General features: G+C 41.6%; 1 protein-coding gene across 3 annotated transcripts in view; it reads left to right on the top strand.

Annotated features, from left to right (window-relative positions):
- LOC115105509 (delta-sarcoglycan-like) overlaps nucleotides 1–27,988 on the top strand; it is a 325,069-nt gene that overhangs the window by 257,787 nt on the left and 39,294 nt on the right. For all 3 annotated transcript variants that reach the window (XM_029627635.2, XM_065007320.1, XM_029627634.2), the window contains exons 3-5: nucleotides 16,479–16,580; nucleotides 21,059–21,146; nucleotides 21,748–21,867. In XM_029627635.2, coding sequence (XP_029483495.1) covers nucleotides 16,479–16,580; nucleotides 21,059–21,146; nucleotides 21,748–21,867 — 310 coding nt within the window. The remainder of the gene's footprint in view (nucleotides 1–16,478; nucleotides 16,581–21,058; nucleotides 21,147–21,747; nucleotides 21,868–27,988) is intronic.

Below are 27,988 nucleotides of genomic sequence, written 5' to 3'. Positions count from 1 at the left end.
CAACATTTGTCTCCACAGTAAGATCATAGGTTCAACTTATAGGTAGTTCATGAGACCTAGGAAATGAAAAGTGTTGAGTAAATGCAACCCATTCATTTTTCTGCTAAATAATTTCTGTCAATTATTTTTCTTCAATATTTGAGGTTCATCAGCCACCATGGTAAATTGAACAAACAATATTGTTTTCTCTCTTAATTTTGTTTATTTGTACACATAATAAATAATTTTAACTTTTCATAAAGAAATTCCTCATGTGACTCTACTGTCTGAATGTTGCAATCACAATGCATCTATGTACAGCCGGTGGTGATAGACATATATTGCAGCAGCTGCACACACAATGAGGAAAAATAACATTGATGAGCTTTGATTGTCTGACTCCCCTTAGGGTTTAAATGAGTTATGCTAAAAGCCTCTTCCCTTTCCATCCCTGTACCAACTGGATAGTTGTTTTTCCATGCAGAGAGGCCTCTGTCTTACATGAATTGGCCCACGTTGAATCTAAACAGCCCATTCTCTCCCAGGCAGCCTCCAGATTGCTGGATTCACTGCCTGTTTAATTCCCAGTCTGTTGATGATGTGCGGCCTACTGGTTGGCTGGCTCTCACTCTGTACAATTAAGTCTCACTACACATAAACAGCATGGAAAGGTCAGAGACAGAGAGCATGGAGAAACATGCCAGCTTGTTTCTCCACCTTTCCAATGTAATTCATTTACAAAATGAAGAGCAGAATGGAGAATGTGCTGGAATTGGATTTTGTTTGGAAGTGTGGGGAATCAGCCTGGCTTCAAAGATTAGATGTAACATAGTAAAAGTACATTTGTGGGACTTAAATTAGTATGCTATGTTACGTTTGGTATGGTTACAGAAGGTTACTTAAGCCAAAAACAATGGAGGTGTGAGGGATCAGCCTGGCCTCAAAGACGTAACATAGTAAATGTAAATCTGTAACACTCAAATTAGCATGATATGTTACATTTGGTATGGTTACATAAGATAGAAGGTTATTTAAACTAAAAACAGAAGGAGGGAGGCTGGTCTGAGAGGATGGATGGGCTCAAACCCTAGATGTAACATAGTAAACGTAAATCTGTTACACTGAAATTAGTATGATATGTTATGCTTGGTAAGGTTAGTTAAGGCAAAAACAAAAGGAGTTGTGAGTAATCAGCCTGGCCTCAAAGACTAGATGTAAAATAGTAACATAGTTACAAAGGAGGGAGGCTAGTCATGGAGGATGGATGGGTGTATAACGCGAACGTCTAGCAACCCAAAGGTTGCGTGTTTGAATCCCATCACGTACAACTTTTTAGCTACTTTGAAACTACTTAGCATGTTAGCTAACCCTTCACCCAAACTTAACCCCTAACCCTAACTCCTAACCTTAACCCTGAGTTTAACTATAACCTTAACTCCGAACCCTTACCTTAACCCATAACCTGAACTCCTACCTCTAACGCCTAGTTAACGTTAGCCACAACAAATTGAAATTCTTAACATATCATACAAATTGTAATTCATGACATATCATTCGAAAATAATGATGGACATCCACAAATGAATACATACTATACCATATGAAATGTAACATATCATAGTAAAGATACGTATGTTACGTCTACATCGTCCTTGGTTTCGCTTCGAAAATACCTAAGTGTGCATAACACAATTTGTTTGTTTAGAGTGGAATTTTATTCTATTGATCAAGTTGTGGTTTGTACCAGTAGATAGATTATATTATATAACAAGGCATGGGGAGAGGAGGAGTGAAAAGAGAGGGAAGTCAGTGTCTCTTTGAAATGGAGATCAAAGACACTAGTGGTCTATCCCTGAGGATTGTACTACAGTGATGCCCCTGTAGTAGCCGCTGGTTGGGAAAGTATCAGGACATTTCTATACACTTAGTGCTATTGTCCCTCTGGACTACACATGGTTAGCTCTGGTCCTCTGTGCCCTGAGTGTCTGTCTGCTGGTTTGCTGATTTCCCCTCTGTTGGCACCAGTGGTGTAAAATACTTAAGTAAAAATACTTTAAAGTACTACTTAAGTCGTTTTGGGAGGTATCTGTACAATACTTTACTATTTGTATTTTTGACATCTTTTACTTTTACCTCACTACATTCCTGATGAAAATATTGTACTTTTTACATTTTCCCTAAGACCCAAAAGTACTCGTTACATTTTGAATACTTAGCAGGACAGGAAAATGGTCCAATTCACACACTCATCAAGAGAACATCCCTGGTCATCCCTACTGCCTCTGATCTGGCGGACTCACTAAACACAAATGCTTCGTTTGTAAATTATGTCTGAGTGTTAGAGTGTGCCTCTGGCTTTTCGTATTAAAAAAAAATATATAAAAAACAAACGTTATCAGCATTTATATCCAGCCAACCTTATATGTCATTCTAGTCAAGGTTTTTGGTTATTACTGCACTCTACATTCAGGGTGGTAGTAGATATGATTGCGGTTATTCTAAATTTAAAAAACATGATAGCAGTTATTATTATTTTTCTACCTAATGCTGCACTTTGCCTCAATGCCAAACACTTGCTCTTTGCAGACTTTCTCAGACACTTTTCCCCAATTGATCTGAAGTAAATATCAATACTGGCATTCACAGATCAGAGTGATGTTACTTGTCATTATTTCTTGCCTTGCAGGCCATTCTCTCTCTTTAAAGATCACTGCAGGGGCTCTGAGAAAACAAGATGTGCAGATCATTGACAAATCTACATGTTTTCAAGACAAGGGAAATCTATTTCAGATCTTCTGTCTATCCCCTTTCTCTCCTTCTCTCTCCCTCTGTGTCTTTCTATCTGATGATGGGATTCACTTTTTGATGACACAGTATTTGCTATTATCATAATAATAATAATAATAATAATACAATAACGTGAAAAATAGACATGAATATATTTTAGACTTAAAAATACTCATCCAATTTAGTTTTAAACAGCCTTGACAATATTGTAGATTCCCAGTGAATGCCCAGGATGCCACTTCTGATGTGGCATAGCCTGAAGGTTATGGTTTTTCCATGGGGAAAAAATAACCAAAATGTAGAGATCAAAACGTAGACAGGAGATAACTCTGACAACTTGTCCCAGTATATAGGGCTGACTCGCTATCTTCGGGGATGGGAGATAACATTGGGGGAATGCAGGACTATTCAATGTACTACCTCAACGAACTAGTCAAAATGAAAAGCTTTAGAATCTCAGGCATACATTTTTTTATTCAATTGACTCCTACTCACTCTTATTCATACTGTACAGAATAGACTAAAAGCAATTCTACTGTATAGGATGTTTAAAAAAGAGAGAGAGAGAGAGAGAGAGAGAGAGAGAGAGAGACCCTTCCCCATACCTACTGTACACACCTTGTACTACACCATCCCCCAAGAGAGAGAGACCCTTCCCCATACCTACTGTACACACCTTGTACTACACCATCCCCAAGAGAGAGAGAGAGAGAGAGACCTTCCCCATACCTACTGTACACACCTTGTACTACACCATCCCCCAAGAGAGAGAGAGAGAGAGACCCTTCCCCATACCTACTGTACACACCTTGTACTACACCATCCCCCAAGAGAGAGAGAGAGAGAGAGACCCTTCCCTATACCTACTGTACACACCTTGTACTACACCATCCCCCAAGAGAGAGAGAGAGAGAGAGACCCTTCCCCATACCTACTGTACACACCTTGTACTACAGCATCCCCCAAGAGAGAGAGAGAGAGAGACCCTTCCCCATACCTACTGTACACACCTTGTACTACACCATCCCCCAAGAGAGAGAGAGAGAGAGACCCTTCCCCATACCTACTGTACACACCTTGTACTACACCATCCCCCAAGAGAGAGAGAGAGAGAGAGAGAGAGAGAGACCCTTCCCCATACCTACTGTACACACCTTGTACTACACCATCCCCCAAGAGAGAGAGAGAGAGAGAGAGAGAGAGAGAGAGAGAGACCCTTCCCCATACCTACTGTACACACCTTGTACTACACCATCCCCCAAGAGAGAGAGAGAGAGAGAGAGAGAGAGAGACCCTTCCCCATACCTACTGTACACACCTTGTACTACACCATCCCCCAAGAGAGAGAGAGAGAGAGAGAGAGAGAGACCCTTCCCCATACCTACTGTACACACCTTGTACTACACCATCCCCCAAGAGAGAGAGAGAGAGAGAGAGAGAGACCCTTCCCCATACCTACTGTACACACCTTGTACTACACCATCCCCCAAGAGAGAGAGACCCTTCCCCATACCTACTGTACACACCTTGTACTACACCATCCCCCAAAGCACCACCGCAACAAGTTATATTTTACAGCAAAGGCTACAGCAGAAGTGAACTCCTTTGTTGGCAACTCTCATCTGTGTGTGCGCGATTGGCTGAGGAACGCCAGCTGGCTGGTGGCGCCATGGGGAAGTGAAGGCTGTCATATTTCTCCATGGGAAAAACTAGTTTTAACCTGTCTGAAGGCTCTTATATATTGGTTCACTTATGAAGTTAAAATACACTTGTTTATTAGGCAGAATATTGAATAAAATGCTCTGCATTCGTTGCCTTCCTTTTAGATAAAGCTCCGCCTTATCTCAGGTCACTGGTCACTAAAAGAACACCCACCTGCACATGCTCCAGCAGGTATATCTCACTGGTCATCAACACCTTCTTTGGCCGCCTTTCCTTCCAGTTCTTTGCTGCCAATGACTGGAAAGAATTGCAAAAAGTGCTGAAATTGGAGACTTATATCTCCCTCACTAACTTTAAGCATCAGCTATCTGAGCAGCTCACCGATCGCTGCAGCTGTACACAGACCATTGGTGAATAGCCAATCCAACTACCTACCTCATCCCCATATTGTTTTTATTAACATGTTTTGCTCTTTTGCACACCAGTATTTCTACTTGCACATCATGATCTTCACATCTATCACTCCAGTGTTAATTTGCTAAATTGTAATTACTTCGCTACTATGGCCTATTTATTGCCTTACCTCCTTACTCCATTTGCACACACTGTATATAGATTTTTCTACTGTTATTGACTGTACTTTTGTTTATTCCATGTGTAACTCTGTGTTGTTTTTTGTCGCACTGCTTTGCTTTATCTTGGCCAGGTCGCAGTTGTAAATGAGAACATTTCTCAACTGGCCTACCTGGTTAAATAAAGGTGAAATCAAATAAAATACAGAATAAATAAAACCGGATTTGGGCGAATAACTTAAAAAATCTAATTCATAAGCCTACCAATATATTCATTAATACACAACAAAGTTATTTCAATCTTGTAATAATGAATGTTCTTTCAATTTGCTCTATAAAATCTATTTATCAATATAATGAAACTAGGCCCATTATATTTCCTTGAATAAACCTAGCCTACTCAAACGTCATAATTGGCTTTAGCAAGGGCTGTACAAATTCATTAATTTTCAGCATAGTCGTGATGAGTTTTTAGGATAGGCTAATTATTAGATATTCTGCCCAGCTGTTTGTCGGCAGCATACTAAATAATTCCAGAGATTTGAGGAATATTAGTGATCAGCACCAATATGTAAAGTCTGTATCAATAGGCTTCCAGTTATATTCTAAAATATATAAGGAAATATGACTGACATGCGCTGCACATAGGAAAGTGTCCAGACAACTATGAGCTGATTCACCAGTAGGCTAGGTGTGATCTGATCTAGTCGAATCAATTATCTGAATACAAAACCGCGCAGTAATATCTAACAAGTAATCTAACAATTTCACAACAACTACCATATACACACAAGTGTAAAGGAATGAATATGTACATATAAATATATGGATGAGCGATGTCCGAACGGCATAGACAAGATGCAGTAGAAAGTATAGAGTACAGTATATACATATGTATAGTAGTAGTAATGTAGGGTATGTAAACATTATATAAAGTGGCATTGTTTAAAGTGACTAGTGATACATTTATTACATCCAATTTTTAATTATTAAAGTGGCTAGAGATTTGACTCAGTATGTTGGCAACAGCCACTCAATGTTAGTGATGGCTGTTTAACAGTCTGATGGCCTTGAGATAGAAGCTGCTTTTCAGTCTCTCGGTCCCAGCTTTGATGTACCTGTACTGATCTCGCCTTCTGGATGATAGCGGGGTGAACAGGCAGTGGCTCGGGTGGTAGTTGTCCTTGATGATCTTTTTGGCTTTCCTGTGACATCGGGAGGTGTATGTGTCCTAGAGGGCAGGTACTTTGCCCCCGGTGATGCGTTGTGCAGACCTCACTACCCTCTGGAGAGCCTTACGGTTGTGGACGGAGCAGTTGCCGTACCAGGCGGTGATACAGCCCGGCATCTGTAAAAGTGGGTGAGTGTTTTCAGTGACAAGACAAATTTCTTCAGCCTCCTGAGGTTGAAGAGGCGCTGCTGCGCCTTCTTCACCATGCTGTCAGTCTGGGTTGACCATTTCAGTTTGTCCGTGATTTGTACACTGAGGAACTTTCCACCTTCTCCACTACTGTCCTGTCGATGTGGATAGGGGGGTGCTCCCTCTGCTGTATCCTGAAGTCCACGATCATCTCCTTTGTTTTGTTGACGTTGACTGTGAGGTTGTTTCCTGACACCACACTCCGAGGGCCCTCACCTCCTCCCTATAGGCTGTCTCGTCGTTGTTGGTAATTGTTACGGATACCAGTATCCTGTGTGTGTATCCTGTGTGTGTGTGTTTCTTTTCTCTCCTTCTCCCCTCACAGGTGAAAATCATCACTCCCCAATCAGTCACCAATCATCAATCAGAAGACACACCTCCTCCTGTTTCCTACCCTATCACAGTTCCTTTCCCTTGGTTTAAAAACCCTGTCAGTTGTTTGCTCTAGAGCTCAATCTCTCTGTAAATGCCATGTCTGTAGATCTCTCTGTTGCACTCTCTTTATGTATTGAGCTATCTTTTGTTTGAGCACCTCCATATCACTTTGTCCTCACCTGTGAGTATTGTTTTTGGTTATGGTGTTTGTTTGTTTGCTGGTGGGAAAAGGGGGAACCAAGACAAGTCGCCCATGGGCATCCACTACCCGTGGTAGACTTTGTTAAATACACTAGTTAGAACTGGGGGGACCACCCACTGTATTTTTGGTTAGTTAGTTAGTTGGTGTTGAAATAGGCTAGTCTAGCTTAGGGGTGTTTTTGTTTACTTATTTCTTTCCTTGGGTCCAGCTCAGCCCCTTTTCCTGCCCCCCCCCCCCATTACCGTGTGTTTTACAATAAACCTTGAGTTTGACGGTAGATTTCAGTTGTCGTGGTTATTTCGTTCTCACTTTTACTCCCCCTATACTGTCGGGCCAAAAGGGATTCGTAACAGTAATCAAGCCTACCACTGTAGTGTCGTCTGCAGGGACTCCAATCCCTTTAATTATAGAGGCTATTGTTACAATGTTTCCATTTATTTTGTCATGTGGCAGTCTATTTTGAATTGGAACGCACAAATGTCGGCCTTTTACCAGATCCCAAAATCTTAGCATGAACTGTTTACTTTCATAAATTCGGTAACCTACGCTATACTATAATATTTTGCCCATATTAACAAATGTATTTTAGGCCATAGCCTAAAGAACAGCTACATGATTTAATGAAAAGCAGCAAATAAACACAGCATTATTTCACATTCTTTAATGAAAGACTCATAAATAGGCTACAGCTCGCTTCACAGTTTTCCTGCCAAATAGGCCTACAAGGAAACTCAATGTATCTCAACAACGTAGTAGAGCAGCGTAGTACATTCCACAAAAAAAAATTACACAAATACACGTAAGCCCCAACACTCTCTTCTACACAGCTCTAGTTAATCATAGGTAGTGTTATACAGGTCAACTCCAATCAATTAAAACATTATCTCTAGAGTTGCAAGGTCGTGTTCGAGTCCGGAGGGAACATACATTGCCATTGACACTTCCCTGCTAAAATAGACAGGACAACCTATACAGCACTATTGGCTATAGCTTTCATAACTGGGTCCAAGGACAGTGCAAAATATCATAGCTCAATAGAAACATACAGTGGGTTCTTCTGTAAAATATCTCAAGAAAATTGCCTGTTTTTCAGTGTTAGACAGAGGATGACAAAGATAATACTTTTTTTTTACTAGGGGGAGGCGCCATAGCAGTCATATTGAAAAGGAGCACAGAGAGTGAATAAGAGGCTTGCCTTTGTCCAGTGTCTCTGCAGTAGGGGAGTAAAAAGCCTTCCCCACTCTGCTGTGGCAGAATCTATTAAGACCTTGAAGCCAGCACTTCCCTTTGATGTTGTGCCTTGAAAACAAGGCTATTCAATCTCCCTGCTCAGAGTCAATAAAGCCCTGGTGTCGTAAATTTGTACATGCAGGTTGTTATGGAATCCTGATCTAGTGGCATGGATCTGGGGGAGATGCTAGGAGGCTATGAAAAATACCTAATTTGAAGTGTCTCTGTGTGCAAACAGAGAGTGACGGGGAATGCTGCAGAGGCACTTTAGTTTTTGCGGTCGTCTTGGAGGGAAACAAAGTTGGTACAGGTGGTGGTGGTGGACAGTCAACTTCCCTCTGCTTGAGCGGTTCGGTCAGGTCAATTCCAGGACATTGCATTTCATCATCAGCCCAGTCAATCAATGTCCAAACTGTGTCTCTTCAATTCGGAGAGTGCACAGTCACAAAGTCAGGGCTTGAGCGTGACAATCACTGCCTCTTCCTAGAAGCTCTTTCAGCCTCCCTCATGTCCACCTGAAAAAATAATAACTGTTTACAATTAGCGGTGAGAGATGAGAAATTAAGAGGTGATAATTGCACTTTTTGGTCTTGTATCACGAGCCATCCATTACGGGGAGGGGGCTCTAGTGTGTTCTGGCACAGCATATCAATCACTGTCCTGGCACATCTTGATTCAGCACTCCTATAGGAGGCTCAGGGTTGTGTTGTACAGCCCGAATGAATATGAAGTTAATAGGAAATCTATAGCAGCTGACTGACAGTGAATCCCCCTCTCTTAAATCAGGGTCAAACTCAGATGGAGTGGTGTGCACACTTTGCCAGGTTAATTCAATGGGACATATCTCTCTCATCCCTCTCTTTTTCTTTCTGTGTCGCTCCTCTTCTTTCCCATCTCACTTTCCCTCTCTATTGTGTCTGTCTCCATCGTCTCTTTCCCTCTCTCTCCATCTCCCTCTTTCTCTATCTGCTCCTTTCTTTCCCTCTTACTCTCCTCCTCAAAGCCAAAATACTCTTGGTGGATGATGTGGTGTTGGCATCTCTTTGCTTTGAAGGCCTCGATCAGTAGATATGGTATTTGGATGCTGCATAGAGCAATCTGGATGGCAATTCCACTATATATATTGTATATTTATGTACAGTTGAAGTCGGAAGTTTACATACACCTTAGCCAAGTACATTTAAACTCAGTTTTCACAATTCCTGAAATTTAATCATAGTAAAAATTCCCTGCCTTAGGTCAGTTAGGATCACCACTTTATTTTAAGAATCTGAAATGTCAGAAGAATAGTTGAGAGACTATTCAGCTTTTATTTCACATTCCAAGTAGGTCAGAAATTTACATACACTCAAATAGTATTTGGTTGCATTGCCTTTAAATTGTTTAACTTGGGTCAAACGTTTCGGGGAGCCTTCCACAAGCTTCCTACAATAAGTTGGGTGAATTTTGGCCCATTCCTCCTGACAGAGCTGGTGTAACTGAGTCAGGTTTGTAGGCCTCCTTGCTCTCACATGCTTTTTCAGTTCTGCCCACATTTTCTATAGGATTGAGGTCAGGGATTTGTGATGGCCACTCCAATCCTTGACTTTGTTGACCTTAAGCCATTTTGCCACAACTTTGGAAGTATGCTTGGGGTCATTGTCCATTTGGAAGACCCATTTGTGACCAAGCTTTAACTTCCTGACTGATGTCTGGAGATGTTGCTTCAATAGATCCACATAATTTTCCTGCCTCATGACACCATCTATTTTGTGAAGTGCACCAGTCCCTCCTGCAGCAAAGCACCCCCACAACATGATGCTGCCACCCCCGTGCTTTATGGTTGGGATGGTGTTCTTCGGCTCCCCTATTTCATCCAAACATAACGATGGTCATTATGGCCAAACAGTTCTATTTTTGTTTCATCAGACCAGAGGACATTTCTCCAAAAAGTACAATCTTTGTCCCCATGTGCAGTTGCAAACCATAGTCTGGCTTTTTTATGGTTATATCGATATAGGACTCGTTTTACTGTGGATATAGATACTTTTGTATCCATTTGCTCCAGCATCTTCACAGGGTCCTTTGCTGTTGTTCTGGGAATGATTTGCACTTCTAACCCCAAAGTACGTTCATCTCTAGGAGACAGAATGCGTCTCCTTCCTGAGCAGTATGACGGCTGCGTTGTCAAATGGTATTTATACTTGCATACTATTGTTTGTACAGATGAACGTGGTACCTTCAGGCATTTGGAAATTGCTCCCAAGGATGAATCAGACTTGTGGAGGTCTACAATTTTTTTTCTGAGGTCTTGGTTGATTTCTTTTGATTTTCCCATGATGTCAAGCAAAGAGAGACTGAGTTTGAAGGTAGGCCTTGAAATACACTAAAATAACACATCCTAGATCTGAATGAATGAAATATTCTTATTAAATATTTTACATAGTTGAATGTGCTGACATCAAAATCACACAAAAATTATCAATGGAAATCAAATTGATCAACTCTGGATTTGGAGTCACACTCAAAATTAAAGTGGAAAACCACACTACAGGCTGATCCAACTTTGATGTAATGTCCTTAAAACAAGTCAAAATGTGGCCCAGTAGTGTGTGTGGCCTCCACGTGCCTGTATGATCTCCCTACAACGCCTGGGCATGCTCCTGATGAGGTGGCTGATGGTCTCCTGAGGGAACTCCTCCAGACCTGGACTAAAGCATCCGTCAACTCCTGGACAGTCTGTTGTGCAATGTGGCGTTGGTGGCTGGAGCGAGACATGATGTCTCAGATGTGCTCAATTGGATTCAGGTCTGGGGAACGGGCGGGCCAGTCCATAGCATCAATGGCTCTTGCAGGAACTGCTGACACACTCCAGCCACATGAGGTCTAGCATTGTCTTGCATTAGGAGGAACCCAGGGCCAACCGCACCAGCATATGGTCTCACAAGGGGTCTGAGGATCTCATCTCGGTACCTAATGGCAGTCAGGCTACCTCTGGCGAGTACATGGAGGGCTGTGCGGCCCCCCAAAAGAAATGTCACCCCTCACCATGACTGACCCACCGCCAAACCGGTCATGCTGGAGGATGTTGCAGGCAGCAGAACGTTCTCCACGGCGTCTTCAGACTGTCACGTCTGTCACATGTGCTCAGTGTGAACCTGCTTTCATCTGTGAAGAGCACAGGGCGCCAGTGGCGAAATTGCCAATCTTGGTGTTCTCTGGCAAATGAAAAACGTCCTGCACGGTGTTGGGCTGTAAGCACAACCCCCACCTGTGGACGTTGGGCCCTCATACCACCCTCATGGAGTCTGTTTCTGACTGTTTGAGCAGACACATGCACATTTGTGGCCTGCTGGAGGTAATTTTGCAGGGCTCTGGCAGTGCTCCTCCTTGCACAAAGGCGGAGGTAGCGGTCCTGCTGCTGGGTTGTTGCCCTCCTACGGCCTCCATGTCCCCTGATGTACTGGCCTGTCTCCTGGTAGCGCCTCCATGCTCTGGACACTACGCTGACAGACACAGCAAACCTTCTTGCCCCAGCTCGCATTGATGTTCCATCCTGGATGAGCTGCACTACCTGAGCCACTTGTGTTGGTTGTAGACTCCGTCTCATGCTACCACTAGAGTGAAAGCACCGCCAGCATTCAAAAGTGACCAAAACATCAGCCAGGAAGCATAGGAACTGAGAAGTGGTCTGTGGTCCCCACCTGCAGAGCCACTCCTTTATTGGGGGTGTCTTGCTAATTGCCTATAATTTCCACCTGTTGTCTATTCCATTTGCACAACAGCATGTGAAATTTATTGTCAATCAGTGTTGCTTCCTAAGTGGACAGTTTGATTTCACAGAAGTGTGATTGACTTGGAGTTGCATTGTGTTGTTTAAGTGTTCCCTTTATTTTTTTGAGCAGTGTACATCCACAGGTACACCTCCAATTGACTCAAATGATGTCAATTAGCCTATCGGAAGCTTCTAAAGGAAATGACATAATTTTCTGGAATTTTCCAAGCTGTTTAAAGGCACAGTCAACTTAGTGTATGTAAACTTCTGACCCACTGGAATTGTTTTTAAATTTATTTTACCTTTATTTAACTAGGCAAGTCAGTTAAGAACAAATTCTTATTTTCAATAATGGCCTAGGAACAGTGGGTTAACTGCCTGTTCAGGGACAGAATTACAGATTTGTACCTTGTCAGCTCGGGGATATGAACTTGCAACTTTTCGGTTACTAGTCCAACGCTCTAAACACTAAGCTACCCTGCCGCCCCACTGAAATTGTGATAAGTGATATCGTCTGTCTGTAAACAGTTGTTGGAAAAATGACTTGTGTCATGCACAAGTAGATGTCCTAACCGACTTACCAAAACTTGCCAAAACCGACTTACCAAAACTATAGTTTGTTAAGAAGAAATTTGTGGAGGGGTTGAAACACTCAGTTTGGAGTCATTAAAACTCATTTATGTAAACTTCCGACTTCAACTGTATATATATATATATAGCTACATGACCACAGCAGAATTGCAGCTATCACTTGTGGAATAAGTGGAATCGTCTGCAAGACGGGCTGTGGTGTTTGAAATCAGAGGGTTGAAACTTTATCAGTGTCAAAATGTATTACTGAGGACTTAGAGCTGAAGTAGCAAGCAAAGCCACTAGGGTGGCAAAGGAGTGTTGAAAGAGCACCAAATGTTCTGAGCTAGACATTTGTCTGTTTTGTCATTTATTTATTTATTTTTTCACTTTAGGACAAGTTGTAGTGACAGAAGGCATTTACAGTGAAAACAACGGCTGTCATTTCAAATGAGAAAATCACACCTACACATGCTTCAGGATCACATAATTCTCACATTTTCAACTATAGCATATGGCTAGTTGTTTGTTTTCATGTCCTGTGATCTGCAATTGATCATTATATCCTTCATTCAGGGGTTAAAACTGTAAGCTGCTGGAAGGGGTGTTGTAATTTAAGCTATGGTAATCCTTAAGTATGATCACATCGTATATCCTGATAGGTAATCCTTAAGTATGATCACATCGTATATCCTGATAGATTGTAATGTATGCAGAGGAATTTTGTAATCCCATTCTATATGTTAATGAACCATGCCATGGCCTCCAACCCTCTCTAAAATAGTTACATCTATTTCTACCATAGCAACAACCTACTGTTTTGCCGGACAATATGAACTAGGCCTAAAGCTCATCTTTTCATCAGTCTTCTTATTATATCCACTGATGTGTTATACTTACTTTACATGATTCAGTGGAATAGTTTTTCGGCAATTTAATAATTGCAATGACTCAGTCAGGGAAGGAATGTTTGCTAATCATTTAAACTCAAATTAGCGATTGTGTACAGTCATGCATAGTTTGCAAAGGAAAAGTACTGTCTCTCCTAGTAAAATACATGATTTTATGATTTTTATGAGTATCCTAATAAATAGATCCTGTGCAGTGACTACAGCATGTAGAAAAAGCTAACTAATAATGTTCTCTGTTAGTCATAAAGATGTTTAAATCATCTCACTTTATTTGTTCTTGCCTCAAGTGATGAGGGAATAAGTTACATGTTGATGCTGTCATTAGATAATAGCTCTGAGATCCCTCAATATTGACATTATGAATCGTAGTGATTTCAAGGTGTCCCACACTTTCTCTCCGGTTGTGGAGTGAGACTGTGTGTGTGTGTGTGTGTTTGTGTGCACATCTGTGCGTGTATGTGTGAGAGCACGCACTTCCATTCTCACGTCTCAAAGCGTACTTTGTCCCAGACACTGCCCCATCACCTTGTGTCCAGCCCACTACGCCTGGCACAGCTTGACAGCTTGGTTCTGTTCAGCAGGTAGGTCATCTGTACTGATGCATGTGCATTCATTAGCTAACAGGGGGCGAACAACCTCCTGACTCTCATGCAAATGTGTGCTGCTGCTGTGTCGTTGTCTCCTTTTGTCAGCGTGGCAGATAAGATCTGGTGGCTTGGCGGAGAGGACCCTTAACAGCTGTCGACAAGGAGCAGTGTTGTTTTGGCTGTGTGCTTCGGTCCCGCTGGCTCACCGCCATCCCTCAGTTACATCAAGAGATGGAATCTACATCTTAGCCAGGGACACTGTCACACACACACTGACACAGGCAGACCGGCAGGGAGGCACCCACACAAATGCAGGCAGGCACGCATGCACACATGCTCACAGACACACACACTACACATGCAAGCTACACACAAGCCACACGCTCCATTCCACATTCTTGGGTCCACAATAAATATCAAACTCCCAGAGCAGTGACATTCGTGCCAAGATGTGTTGAGTGGAAATCAATTTACTCCTTGATGCTGCATAAACTGTGGCATGCGAGTGAAGGTTTGTTGATTCCCGACGGACTGGAGCGATGTGAGTAGAGGAAAATAGAGAAACAGAGAAGAGAGGAGAAGACACACCTGAGTGTACTGGTGCTCCTCTGTCAATGAGTGCCTGTCTGCATTATTCATGACATGCCTCCTGCCTGTCCTCCCCACACCACCCCGCACCATCCTGCTCACTCAGAGGGAGAGGGAGTAGAGAGCGAGAGAGAGAGAGAGCGAACACTGGCTGTTGCATTCCTATACCCAAATACGTGTGTGTGTGTGGGAGGTAAGAGATTATGGCTATCTCACCTCGAATTGTCCAGGATATTAGGTTTTGTTACCTTTCAACTGTTATGTCCAAAATCATTCCAGGAATAGTCCAGCACCGGCTTCAAACCCCCAGGGTACATTGCCAGAAAGTTTCTCAAAGATGAAAAAGTCTCCCTTTTCATAATGGTGAAGTTTCTTCCCACTGGGACGAAAAATTGGTTGATCAACGTTGCTTCCACATCATTTAAAAAAAAAATCCATGTGATAATGTTGAGTCAACGTGGAAAACTGATTGGATTTGAAAAAAGTAATCAACATAAGGGAACTGGCTGTTTATCACCCAAATTGTAACCTAAATCCAATGACATGGTGATATTTGTTGTTGATTTCACATTGAATTCTCATTAGTTGACAACTCAACCAAATGTAAATCAAAACTAGACTTTGAAACTACATCTTTACCCAGTGGGTTGTTAGCAGTGTTACTCTCATGTTGCGCACTTTTGGGAGAGGTGCAAGACTCACAAAATCGGTGGAATTCCTGGAATTCGAGTTTCCTACAGTACTCAGATCTGTGCATTTATACACAGTGTCACAGCATGTCTCAGATGCTCAAACTCTGGGGATGTGAGTTTCTGTAACAGAGGGAGAGATGAAGAGGATGAACAAGTGACTATATCAACTATTGTGCGTCTTCAGTGATGGTTCAGATAGCTTCTGAAATGGAAGAGCTGTGGGGGTAACGAGTGAATAATAATACAGCAAAAGCAGGACAGAGTGAATCCGAATCTTTGATGTAAATCAATGGCTGAATCTGATGATGAAGACAGTCACTTTCCTCCATAGTGGGAAGGTGGACATACTGCAGAGTGGCAAAAAATATATATCTAGTCATCACATATGCTTTTGCCTTCTTCAAAGTGTCTATGCTACTTACATTTATCAGCTATATCATCTCATATGGTTTGCCGATCCACAGGATAGATATATACATATTCAAGCCACGTTCAGATTTCACTTTACATTTCTCACTATCTTGTCAGAATTGGAATAGAGAAGGTAGAAAGAGGTGGGAAGACTGAGAGAGGAGGGATCGTCAGAAGGTGTTTTAAAGCATTCAGATCCAGAGGGATTGCACGGGTCTTGATCTACATTTGGTAATGCTCCTCAGAACTCCGGATCAAATATGGATCAAATATCTCCTGATGATCACATGGAGGAATAGAGAGAGAACGAGAGCTCCTGTCTCTTATCAGACAAGTATATCATCTTTACAGTGATCCACCATGCTTATTTATTGACCAGGGGAAGCAAAAGGTCAAAGTCAAACCTGTTGGAATCAAAGGCGCTCTGTGAACTCCTCTCTGTTCTCCAAAGCTCTGCTCATCATTGCTTGATATCCTTTAGTCTGACATGGTTCAGTAACACAGAGAAACAGATAGGGGCTTTGTGAACACTGTTCCAATATTCAGTGCTTGATATTGTGGTATTCACACCATTACTGTAGCTAGTTGATTTATGCCTATATCAATATGTTTATGTCCAATGAAGTATGGATGAGATGAATTCATGATATGTGTGCATTAGTACCATCAGCAGATGGAACTCCCTCAACTCATACTTAAATATTGACCATATCCTATTCCTTTTCTCTTTCTATACAGGATGGTATGGGCAATTTAAGAATAACGGAGAAGGGCCTGAAACTGGAGGGGGACTCTGAGTTTCTTCAACCTCTGTATGCTAAAGAAATTCAGTCCAGACCAGTAAGTACTGCCCCTGACACTTCCACCACTAAATAACATTTTGATTGTCATATGCTTTGTAAACAACAGGAGCTGAGTTAAAGTGAAATTATTACTTACTACCCTTCCCAACAATGCAGAATAGAATAAAAAAATAAAAAGATTATAATAATATAATAAAATTGTAACACGAGGAGTAAATACACAATGAGCAATGATAGTTTGGCTCTATAGCCCCACAATGGAGGTATCGTAATACCCATAAAACCTAGCGGTCAAACAGGGAAATGGCTCCAATCGTTTTTCCACCATTTATTTTTCCCATAGGGAATTTTAGAAACACTTAAAATAAGGGCTGTGTTTCATGTAGGCATTTTGATAACTATGTAAATCTATCTCAGACAGGGTGGCTTTTATCAATATTTTCGGCTCTAATCACTCTCAGACTACAAATCCCTGCAAGATCCGGCACGTAATCTCTAGCTAACACCTTTGCTCACAGGTATTGTGTCAATTTAAAACGTGCACAAGACAGCACACAGAATTGTCAATTTAAAGACATTTTGCCAATTTATTCATGACTAAATGAAGAATCCAGAGATTCTTACTTTTCCCTTGATTCAGCAGTCTCGTTCAGATCATCATGGCATTTGTAGATTTCTATGATAGCCACATTAGCAGCTAATTAGCATTTCATTTTTGGAGGGTCAAAACAAGCAAATATATTGATTAACGACTATGTTGGTGGGTTTGGACAATGATAGGTCCTTAGCAATGTGGACACTGAGGAACTTAAAGCTCTGGACGCGCTCCACTACTGCCCCATTGATGTGAATGTGGGCGTGTTCGGCCTTCCATTTCCTGCAGTCCACGATAACCTCTTTTGTCTTGCCCATGTTGAGGTAGAGGTTTTAGTCCTAACATCACGCAGTCGTGGATGAACAGGGAGTACAGGAGGGGACTAAGCATGTACGGCTACAGGGGTCCCGTGTTGATGGTCAGCATGGCAGATGTGTTGTCACCTACCTTCACCACCTGGGGGCAGCCCATCAGGAAGTACAGGATCCAGTTGCAGAGGGAGGTGGTCAGTCCCAGGGACCTTAGCTTAGTGATGACCTTGGAGGGCACTATGGTGTTGAACGCTGAGCTGTAGTCTATGAACAGCATTCTCACATAGTTGTTCCTTTTGTCCAGGTGGGAACGGGCAGTGTGGAGTGCAATAGAGATGTGTGGATGTGTTTGGGCGGGAAATGCGAATTGGAGTTGGTCAAGGGATTCTGGGATGATGGTGTTGATGTGAGCCATGACCAGCCTTTCAAAACATTGCATGGCTACGGATGTGAGCGCTACGGGGCGGTAGTCATTTAGACAGGTTACCTTGGCATTCATGGGCACAGAGATGATGTTGGTCTGCTTGAAACATGTAGGTATTACAGACTTGGTCAGGGAGAGATTGAAAATGTCAGTGTAGACATTTGCCAGCTGGTCAAAATGCATCCTGTTAATCCATCTGGCCCTGAGGACCTATGAATGTTAACCTGTTTAAAGGTCTTACTCAGCGTAATCACACAGTCATCCAGAACAGCTGGTGCTCTCATGCATTGTTCATTGTTGCTTGGCTCGAAGCGACCATAGAAGGCATTTAGTCTGGTAGGCTCACTTTGCTGGGAATCTCTCGGCTGGTTTTCTCATGATGGTTTGCAAGCCCTGTCAAATCCAACAAGTGTCAGACCCGGTGTAGTAGAATTCGATCTTAGTCCTGTATTGACGCTTTGCCTGTTTGATGATTTGTCAGAAGGCATAGAAGGATTTATTATAAATGTCCGGATTAATCCATGGCTTCTGGTTGGGATATGTACGTACTGTCACTGTGGGAACTACAGCGTCAATGCACTTAAAGCCGGTGACTGATGTGGTAAACTCCTCAATGACATCGGATGAATCCCGGAACATATTTCAATCTGTGTTAGCGAAATAGTCTTGTAGCTTAGCATCCTCTTCATCAGACCACTTATGTACTGAGCGCTTCACTGGAACTTCTTGTTTAAGTTTTTGCTTGTAAGCAGAGATCAGGAGGATAGAGTTATGGTCATATTTGCCAAAGGTTTTACAAAAGAGGGAGAGTAGTATCAGAGAGAGGTGATGTCATAGGAGATGGAGCGATAGACATTCCCTCACCCTCTGCCTGGCAGTAATAATACCACAGAGCATGCAATGGATGGATAGTTTGATAATGTGCAGAGCCACATGCTTTATCTCATCTGTCTGAGAGAGAGAGAGAGAGTGAGAGAGGAATAGTAATTATCGATAGAGGTGAGAAATGGGAGAAGACAATTGTCTGATCCAAAGGAGATAAAGAGATAGAAAACCCTAAGCAAGGATCCTCTCTACTGCTTTTTCCCTCCGTCTCTCTTGTTCCTCTCTCGCTCTCTCTCTTCTCCAATTCTTCTCCCTCTCCCACATAGTATACTGTATTAGGGTTGTTCCACCAATTGGGTGCCTTTTGAGAAGTGTAGCATGAAATAAAATTCTAATGATTTACGCCACGTTCAGGTCTCACATAACACTTAATAACATTATAAACAACATTCATCTCAGGGATATTGCCATCAGAATGTATCTGATATTACATAATATGATTAGAATAAGCATTATAATAGCAATAATTGGCTTTTACAACTTCAATTTCTTCTGTACATCCATTACACTAGGCATATAGCCTATCACGTGAACAGTCCGAAGGGGAACAATTTAAAAGCCCAACATTATTTTACAGTCTTCACAAGTCGTTTACATCTGCAAGGCCATAAGAGTCATGAATTAAACATGCTGGCATCCAGGATGTTTGGTATAAGGAAAGAAAAACATGCAAGGGTGAGGGCATTGCAGGAGAGGGTCATGGAGGAGCCAGCAGCAGATGAAACAGAAAGTTAATTATCTTCCCTGTCTCTATCCCCGGTTTTAGTTTGCGGCTATCACTGTCCAACTGGCTAGATTTTACTAGCCAATAGTAGTGACAAACTTAGTTATGTTATCGAATCATGGCAGTACACAAACAAAATCTAGCTCACCTATTTTGCTAGCTAGAAAAATAAATATACATAAATTCATTCAGAATCAGAGGAAGAGGATAGCTAGTTAGAACAAACTAACATTAGCTGCTACCTCACAGCTACCAGTAGCGAACGCCAAGCTGCAATTTAGTCAGGACTGTAAAATAGACTTTTTAACAAAATAATTTTGTCTTTCATGTGACAATATTTATTAAACATTGTCATAAACAATTGAACAAATGTATTACCTAAACTGATCTAACTTATTTGTATTTTGAAACTGTCAAAACAGCACTTCACATACTGACATTTGGGTGAAGTAAAAAATAAAGTTCCCGCCCATAAAGCCCTAAACCAATTATATCCATTTGTAGCTTATGCTGTCATGTGTAAATGGCAGTTTTCAGGAATACAATTGGTGAGTGGAAGGCAGTGATATTAAGGGTGAAACTATGACTCTGAAAGGTTTTAGTGCCAAGTAAAGTAAAAGGGTTGACGATTTCATCTTAAACCAGCCATAAATCCCATTCTGTCATGTGCAACACTGCTGTCTCATCCATGGCAAGGATGTTGCTCTCCTTTATCCTCTTTTTCAATCTTTGCAGTACTCCCTGAAGTTCACTCGTAAACAATTCATTTAGACCCAGTGTTTATTTGCTGAAATGTGTTTCGATGCCGGGCTATTAAAAGGGACAGGCGTTTAATTTAAGTTTTATGGTATATTAAAGGGCACTTCATTTAATAAAACAGGCTTTTAAAATACAATATGTGTGCACAATTTCTACTCAAAATATCAAAGGGATGCAAAAGGCACTCATTTTGTGGAACAAACCATTAATAGGGACGAGAGGCGGCACAATCAGTGTACATGAAAGCAGGTCCTAAGGATACACACTGTAGCAGGAGAAAGAGTCCGGGAGGCTAGAAATTCAATTCCATGAATCGCAGCAGAACAAGAACCATTCCTGCGTGTGCCAGTGGGGCCTAATATACTAAAATAACAATATGACATAACCTCTTAATTCGAATCTCATGTGCTCAACCACATTGTTAAAGTGACGTATGTCTATTCAGGAATATCAATTTTTTGTTTATTTCCTGTACTGCTTAGCTGAAAGGAACCTTGATAAGCATGAAGGGCCATAATATTATCTCTAATATATATGAGATGCATTATCTTGCCGGCTTTAAGCGCAACACAATGGCTGCCTACTATCTTTAATTAAGAACTTGACTGAAGCATGCAAGATTACTCTGGCACGTAAGACAGATCCAGGGTTCAGACGTGATTTGCATTTCAGATTGGCTCTTGACTTGTGGGCTAATGGAAATGATCTGTAAAACATACAGTCCTAGTTACACACTCACACTGAGCACTAGGGTCACTATCGTTGGGTTTGTGTTTTTGTGAACTGCATTGTTTGTTTACTTGCTTTGTCTCCGCAGGGCAGCCCACTGTTACTGCAATCCTCCAAAAATGTGTCCATCAATATCCTCAATGGGAAGAATCAGCTGGTCACACAACTTATTGCAGGTAATATCATGCAACACGATCGGAGACAGTCACACATCCATGGAGGGTTTGTCCTAATATGGACACCGTACAAAGCAATGAAAATCCATTGACATGGATGAGAGTTCTCTTTTGTTCCAAACAAACATTTCGATCCATGAACAGCTACAGACAAACACTACTCCCATGGTAAACTGCAGTGACATTTGTCTTCTGGCTGTTGATTATCGTGCAAAGATGTTGAGTGGATCAGTGAGCAATAGGAATACGGTATGCTAGAGACTCCACTCCAGACACAGCGAAGCAGAATCAATTGTTTTCATGACGTGTCAGTCGCCCTCTGCTCAGATCGCTTGTTTCTCCCCACGACATGAAACCATTTCAGGATCATCCAAGTAAAGGAGTTGTTTTTTTCTCTGCTGTTTGTTTTGGTGTCGGGCTGCGTTTATTCTATATTTTGATCTGCTTTACTTTGTCTTACTCTTGAAGTATTTGACTGTAGTTAAAGTACAGTTATTGTCTCCTTGCGTAAATCAAGCTGTCTTTCTTGGTTTTTCATATAGCAGCTACCTGTTAAACTAGAACTTCACTGACTTTTCATGACACCTTTTGCTCTGCCCAGGATCCAGTGGAGTGCGTGCTCGAGGGAAGATGTTGGAAGTGAAATCTAGCACAGGGAAGCTGCTGTTCTCTGCTGATGATCAGGAGGTGGTGGTGGGAGCAGAGAGGCTACGGGTGACAGGTAGGTTACTGGATCAGACACTGCATTATACTCAAAAGTCTACTAGCAATTTATTGAACTGGACTTTTAAACTTGACTGCTCACCATCTTTAAGTGTGGTGATCTTTTGGATGTAATCATTTTACAGTTAATTGAAATTTAGCAAGAAATAGCTTCCCTTTGACGGCTAGTCAACAATTGAATGAACAATCATCACAGACAAAATAATAATTGACAACTCACATTTAAAGAACTGTCTAACATAAATTAGACTATAAGACATAAAAGACTCTGCGTCTAAGTTTTCTATAAGGGACGATGAGTGATTCTGTATTATTTCGATTTGGAGAAATCATCCAATTTTTTGGAACAAGAGCAGATTCTGTCACTTATGTTGTATAATATCGGTACACTATCTGAGTAAGGTAATCAAAAATATGTAGAAAACACAAATCCAATCATTTCAATCATTCATTCACATTCATAGAAAAAGGGTGAACGTTTTCAGGTTGTTTTCCATGCATTTGATCATCTCTGAACATCCCTCCCAAGGCAGCAATTACTCACAACCCTCATCTACATTTATTTCCCCCCCAGAGCTCCTCAGCCAGAGTTCATTACCCTGTTCAACTCAACTATATTTCGGTTGAATGCATTCAGTTGTGCAACTGACTAGGTTTCCCCTTTCTCTTCCCTTCCACTAAGCACAGGGATGCAGAGAGAGAGGGAGGGAGTGGTACAGAGAGAGAGGGGGAGGGGTACAGAGAGAGAGAGGGAGGGAGGAATAGAGAGAGGGTAGGGAAAGATAAGAAATGTAGTGATGTTTCTTCAATTACTCCATTTATCTCTGACCCTTTTTGATGGGGCTGCCAAGGGCCACAGGGTTCATCAAATGCCTTGGCAACCACAGTCGTCAGTCGAAAAGCCTTCTTAGTTCTAAATAGGCCTCTGTTGTACTAATAGTTTCTGTGCATATGTGTGGTTGGGCATGCAGGCATACAGTATATGTGTTTATGCATGCGTGTGTATGTGTGTGTGCATCTATGCCTGTCTGCATGTGCTTCAAACCATACCAAACAACAGCTGTGTGAATCAATAAATATAGCCAATGATCTCAGGCCTGGGGAAGCTGCTGCTGACCGCTTTCCCTCTGTCATTCCGTCCATCAGAAAGGATGAAGTGAGGCCAGATTCCTATAAAACTGTCGCATGCCATTACCAAATGAATGCTTTTGTCCAAACCAATAAAATGCATAATTATGCTGAGCATATAACTTTAATTGGCCCAACTGAGGTCATTGTAAATCTATGATAGAGCTTTTGCTGCATTCATTAGGCATTTATTGCACTATCTACTGTAAAAACGGATCCAGGAAGCCCCAGGATCAAATGGGGAATATGGGAGGTGTTTGGAATCATGCGAACTTTGCAATTTGGTGCTAGCTATGATATGAAGTAAATCAAAGATCTCTAAAAAGCTAATCAACTCCCTGAAATGATTGTATTTTTTATTACACAAGAGCGACAGGTGCTGCATCCAGAGAACATAACAAGCAACTTCGGGATAAGAATACAGCCTTTGATTGATGGCAAAAGCAATCTGCGACTTAAATGTGGCTAGAAAATTGGCTTTCAGAGGCAAAAATTGAGTTTAATTGTTTCATTCGTATGTGTCTCGCTTTGTAACACAAGGCTCAATCAGTGCTGCAGGGTAACACTTGATTACAGTGATCTGCAACTCTTTGAAGACGGTCTCCAAATTGAGCGTTGCTATATAAATCCACAGTAGGCGTAGTGTAACTGTATCCATCTGAACGCAATGAAATGAAAATATAAAGCTTGACACTTGAGGAAAACAAAAGTGAAATATTTCTGACAAGAGCACTGGAGGAAGTGAGTTTGATTGTGATCCTTGTGATGCCCCCGTCAGAATGCATGGATTATTGTCCAATGAGAGACCCCTGAGAGACTGCACGGCTGTATTATGTAACAATAATAACAATTAACAATTCAAAGTTCAACTGTTTACTGTTTCTTTTACATAACGTTTGCAAGTTCCTCACAAGGTGGATATTATTTATATATATTTTTGGTTATTAATACACCATTGTGGAGCAGAATAGGGTTATGATTTATCAGTTAGAGCAATTGTTTTCAGCTGTGTGAGTAATATTATGGTAATACTGTACGTCACTGAATAAGCCAGAAGCCTGAAGAACCATAATGGTTGTATACTGTACATGAGACCACACACTGTGCACTCTGGAGACCTTTAATTAAGACAGAGTGAGCTGTGGCAAAATGGCAGTGTACGTTGCATATACAGTTGAAGTCGGAAGTTTACATACAATTAGGTTGGAGTCATTAAAACTGTTTTTTCAACCACTCCACAAATTTCTTGTTGACAAACTATAGGTTTGTGCTTGACACAAGTCATTTTTCCAACAAATGTTTACAGACAAATTATTTCACTTATAATTCACTGTATCACAATTCCAGTGGGTCAGAAGTTTACATACACCAAGTTGACTGTGCCATTAAACACCTTAGAAAATTCCAGAAAATGATGTCATGGCTTTAGAAGCTTCTGATAGGCTAATTGACATCATTTGAGTCAATTTGAGGTGTACCTGTGGATGTATTTCAAGGCCTACCTTCAAACTCATTGTGTCTTTGCTTGACATCACAGGAAAATCAAAAGAAATCAGCCAAGACCTCAAGAAACAAATTGTAGACCTCCACATGTCTGGTTCATCCTTTGGAGTAATTTCCAAATGCCTGAAGGTACCACTGTCATCTGTACAAACAATAGTACTCAAGTATAAACACCATGGGACCACGCAGCAGTCATAGCGCTCAGGAAGGAGATGCATTCTGTTTCCTAGGGATGAACGTACTTTGGTGCGAAAAGTGCAAATCAATTCCAGAACAACAGCAAAGGACGTTGTGAAGATGCTGGAGGAAACGGGTACAAATGTTTCTATATCCACAGTAAAATTAGTCCTATATCGACATAACCTGAAAGGCTGCTCAGAAAGGAAGAAGCCACTGCTCTAGAAAAGCCAGACAACGGTTTGCAACTGCACATGGGGACAAAGATCGTACTTTTTGGAGAAATATCCTCTGGTTTGATGAAACAAAAATAAAACTGTTTGGCCATAATGGCCATCGTTATGTTAGGAGGAAAAAGGGAGGCTTGCAAGCTGCATCCCAACCGTGAAGCACGGGGGTGGCAGCATCATGTTTTGGGCTTTGCTGCAGGAGGGACTGATGCACATCAGGCAGGAAGATTATGTGGATATATTGAAGCAATATCTCAAGACATCAGTGAGGAAGTTAAAGCTTGGTCGCAAATTGGTCTTCCAAATGGACAATGACCCCAAGCACACTTCCAAAGTTGTGGCAAAATGGCTTAAGGACAATGAAGTCAAGGTATTGGAGTGGCCATCACAAATCCCTGACCTCAATCCTATACAAAATGTGTGGGCAGAACTGAAAAAGCATGTGCGAGCAAGGAGACCTACAAACCTGACTCAGTTACACCCGCTCTGTCAGGAGGAATGGGCCGAAATTCACCGAACATTTTGTGGGAAGCAAGTGGGAGGCTAGCCGAAACGTTTGACCCAAGTTAAACAATTTAAAGGCATTGCTACCAAATACTAATTGAGTGTATGTAATATTCTGACCCACTGGGAATGTGATGAAAGAAATAAAAGCTGAAATAAATAATTCTCTCTACTATTATTCTGACATTTCACGTTCTTAAAATAAAGTGGTGATCCTATCTGACCTAAAACAGGGAATGTTTACTAGGATTAAATGTCGAGAATTGTGAAAAACTGAGTTCAAATGTGTTTGGCTAAGGTGTATGTAAAACTTCCGACTTCAACTGTACATTCTCGTGAGCCTGCCCAGTACAGTACAGAAGTGCCACGAGCAGTCTACAGCGATCCTCCATCGTCTTCCCTAGAAACCACACGTAATCAATTACACAGGAAAAACAATGGGAGAAAATAATGAATTAGCCTGGAATGCAAGAACACAATGGAGCCCTCCTTTGTGGCAATTCAAATCTGCTTTGAACAGGGAATTCCAGATTTTTAATGGAGCATGCTCAATAGAGTATTCCCATATTCCCCCCATCCCTCTCTATCCCCCTGTCTCTCCCATACCATAATTAGCAGGAGTCCACAGAATACTGACATTACCTGCTGCTGTTTTTTTGTTATAATTATAATTAAAGGCTCATTGATTAGCCTCAATTAGAGCCCATTGACTCACTGCAGTGGAGGCTAATTTAAATTGAATAGCACACTTAATAACCACATCAGTACACTGATGAGGGAGGAGCTCGGAAACAGATATGGTAAGAAAGGGATACTGCGAGATTCTGGCAGATGCCCTTTTTATCTCTCTGCGTACAGTAGGAAAGAAGTTAGAGGTAGTTGCACGAGCAATGCTAACTTGCGTTAGCACAATGGCTGGAAGTCTACAGGTACGCTAGGGTATGCAAATCTATCGCTAAATCATGTCATACTGCATACAGACATAAAAATCACCACGTTATTAGAATTGCACAGATGATGTGGCAAACCCCATTTTAGATGCTACACAGGGGGATGTCAATGTGGATTGAGAAAAGCAACATGCAGAAAGTAGTCCCATTCATTAGTGATGTGTCTGTCTCTTCACACATTAACCACATCACCCAGAGAGTAATCACTACGCCAGTCCAGATGCTTGATCTAACAGATGGGGCAGAGAATGCCAACTCCATAATATTTTTACAATCCCTAGTCCGTAATATGACACCCGTCAGAGAAAATGGGAAATGTTTAATTCATATCAGGTTTATAAGGAGAGCATGATACAGATACAGATATCACCCTGTGGCCAAACAACCATGCCTTTATTTTCTTCCTATCTACTGTATCTATCATGATGGTCTTCAGACTTTCAGCTGTGATGTGTATTACAGTGTATGACTGCTGGAGAGCCACTTGACCTGACCTCAGTTTCCTCCACTCTCAGCCAGTATCTAATTACTGTATAGGGCTAGGTTCACATCCACTCATGGTGGGTGGCTACCTGGCAGTGCTGGTCCAGACTGTTGATGATGGGGTCACAACCCTAAAGCAGGTCCCCTTTGACCTGGTTAATTTGGGGTCACTGTCTTACAGTCCTTGGTGCTCTAGGTTGTTGTTAGAATCCACTGCTCTGTATCGGTGTCCAGTAGTCCGCATGGGCTACAGTGTTTTAGATTAACTAACTTCTTAGTAATGACTCGGGACGTCGGTTTTGATACGAAAGCTTCTTTTAGTAAGAATACTTGTTTACGTTACATTTAACAACAATTGTTTTGGTACAGAGCACTGCAGGTAAGATGCTGTCGGAAAGTCAGCCACAATCACCAGCACCTGCACATAATTGGCGCGTTATCACTCATTCCTCTCGCAAGGCATTCTGGGACTTGCAGTCAAAACGCGTAATTCAACACAACCCAATACAATTACATATGCAAATAAATCTAAAGAAATATCTTTACAGATACAGCTCAAAGAATAAACTTAAACATTAACTCTAACACATTAAAGTTACAACACAGTGGTCTATAGCCTCATGCCTTGTGCTTACCAGGGTTCAGTGCACCTTGTGTCTGCTGTAAGAAAAAAAAGAGGGAGAGAGAAGTAGTGTGAGAGAGAAAGATAAAGAGAGAGAATAGATAGATTATGAGAGAGAGAGAGCGAGAGAGACCTGGAACTGTGAAGTACTGTATATCCTTTCCTAGAAATGGTAAAGGAGTAATGGAAATATGACAGTAATGATAACCAAACTTTATTTATGTTTCACCTTCTGCATTACCATCAACATTATAGCCAAGTCATTCCTGAATATGATGACATTCATCCATTTCACTTCATTCTCTTCCTCAGTTTATCTTCCTCCCTTCCTCTCTCTCTCTCTCTTTGTGGCGCCAGCTTTCAGTAAGAAGATCCTAAAGAGCAGCAGGGTTTTACTGTGTGACGAGTGTCATACATGACATTTATTTAAGGCGTGAGAGGGAGACTACATTTCACCATTTGATCAGGTATGAATGGGGAATGTGCTTTGCAAAGTGACCATTGGATTTCTGTCAGGTGACC

The sequence above is a fragment of the Oncorhynchus nerka genome, linkage group LG22, assembly GCF_034236695.1.
Source record: "Oncorhynchus nerka isolate Pitt River linkage group LG22, Oner_Uvic_2.0, whole genome shotgun sequence".
Lineage (NCBI taxonomy): Eukaryota > Metazoa > Chordata > Actinopteri > Salmoniformes > Salmonidae > Oncorhynchus > Oncorhynchus nerka.
Note: the sequence above shows the minus strand (reverse complement) of the source record. Positions and strands in the feature narration are given on the sequence as shown.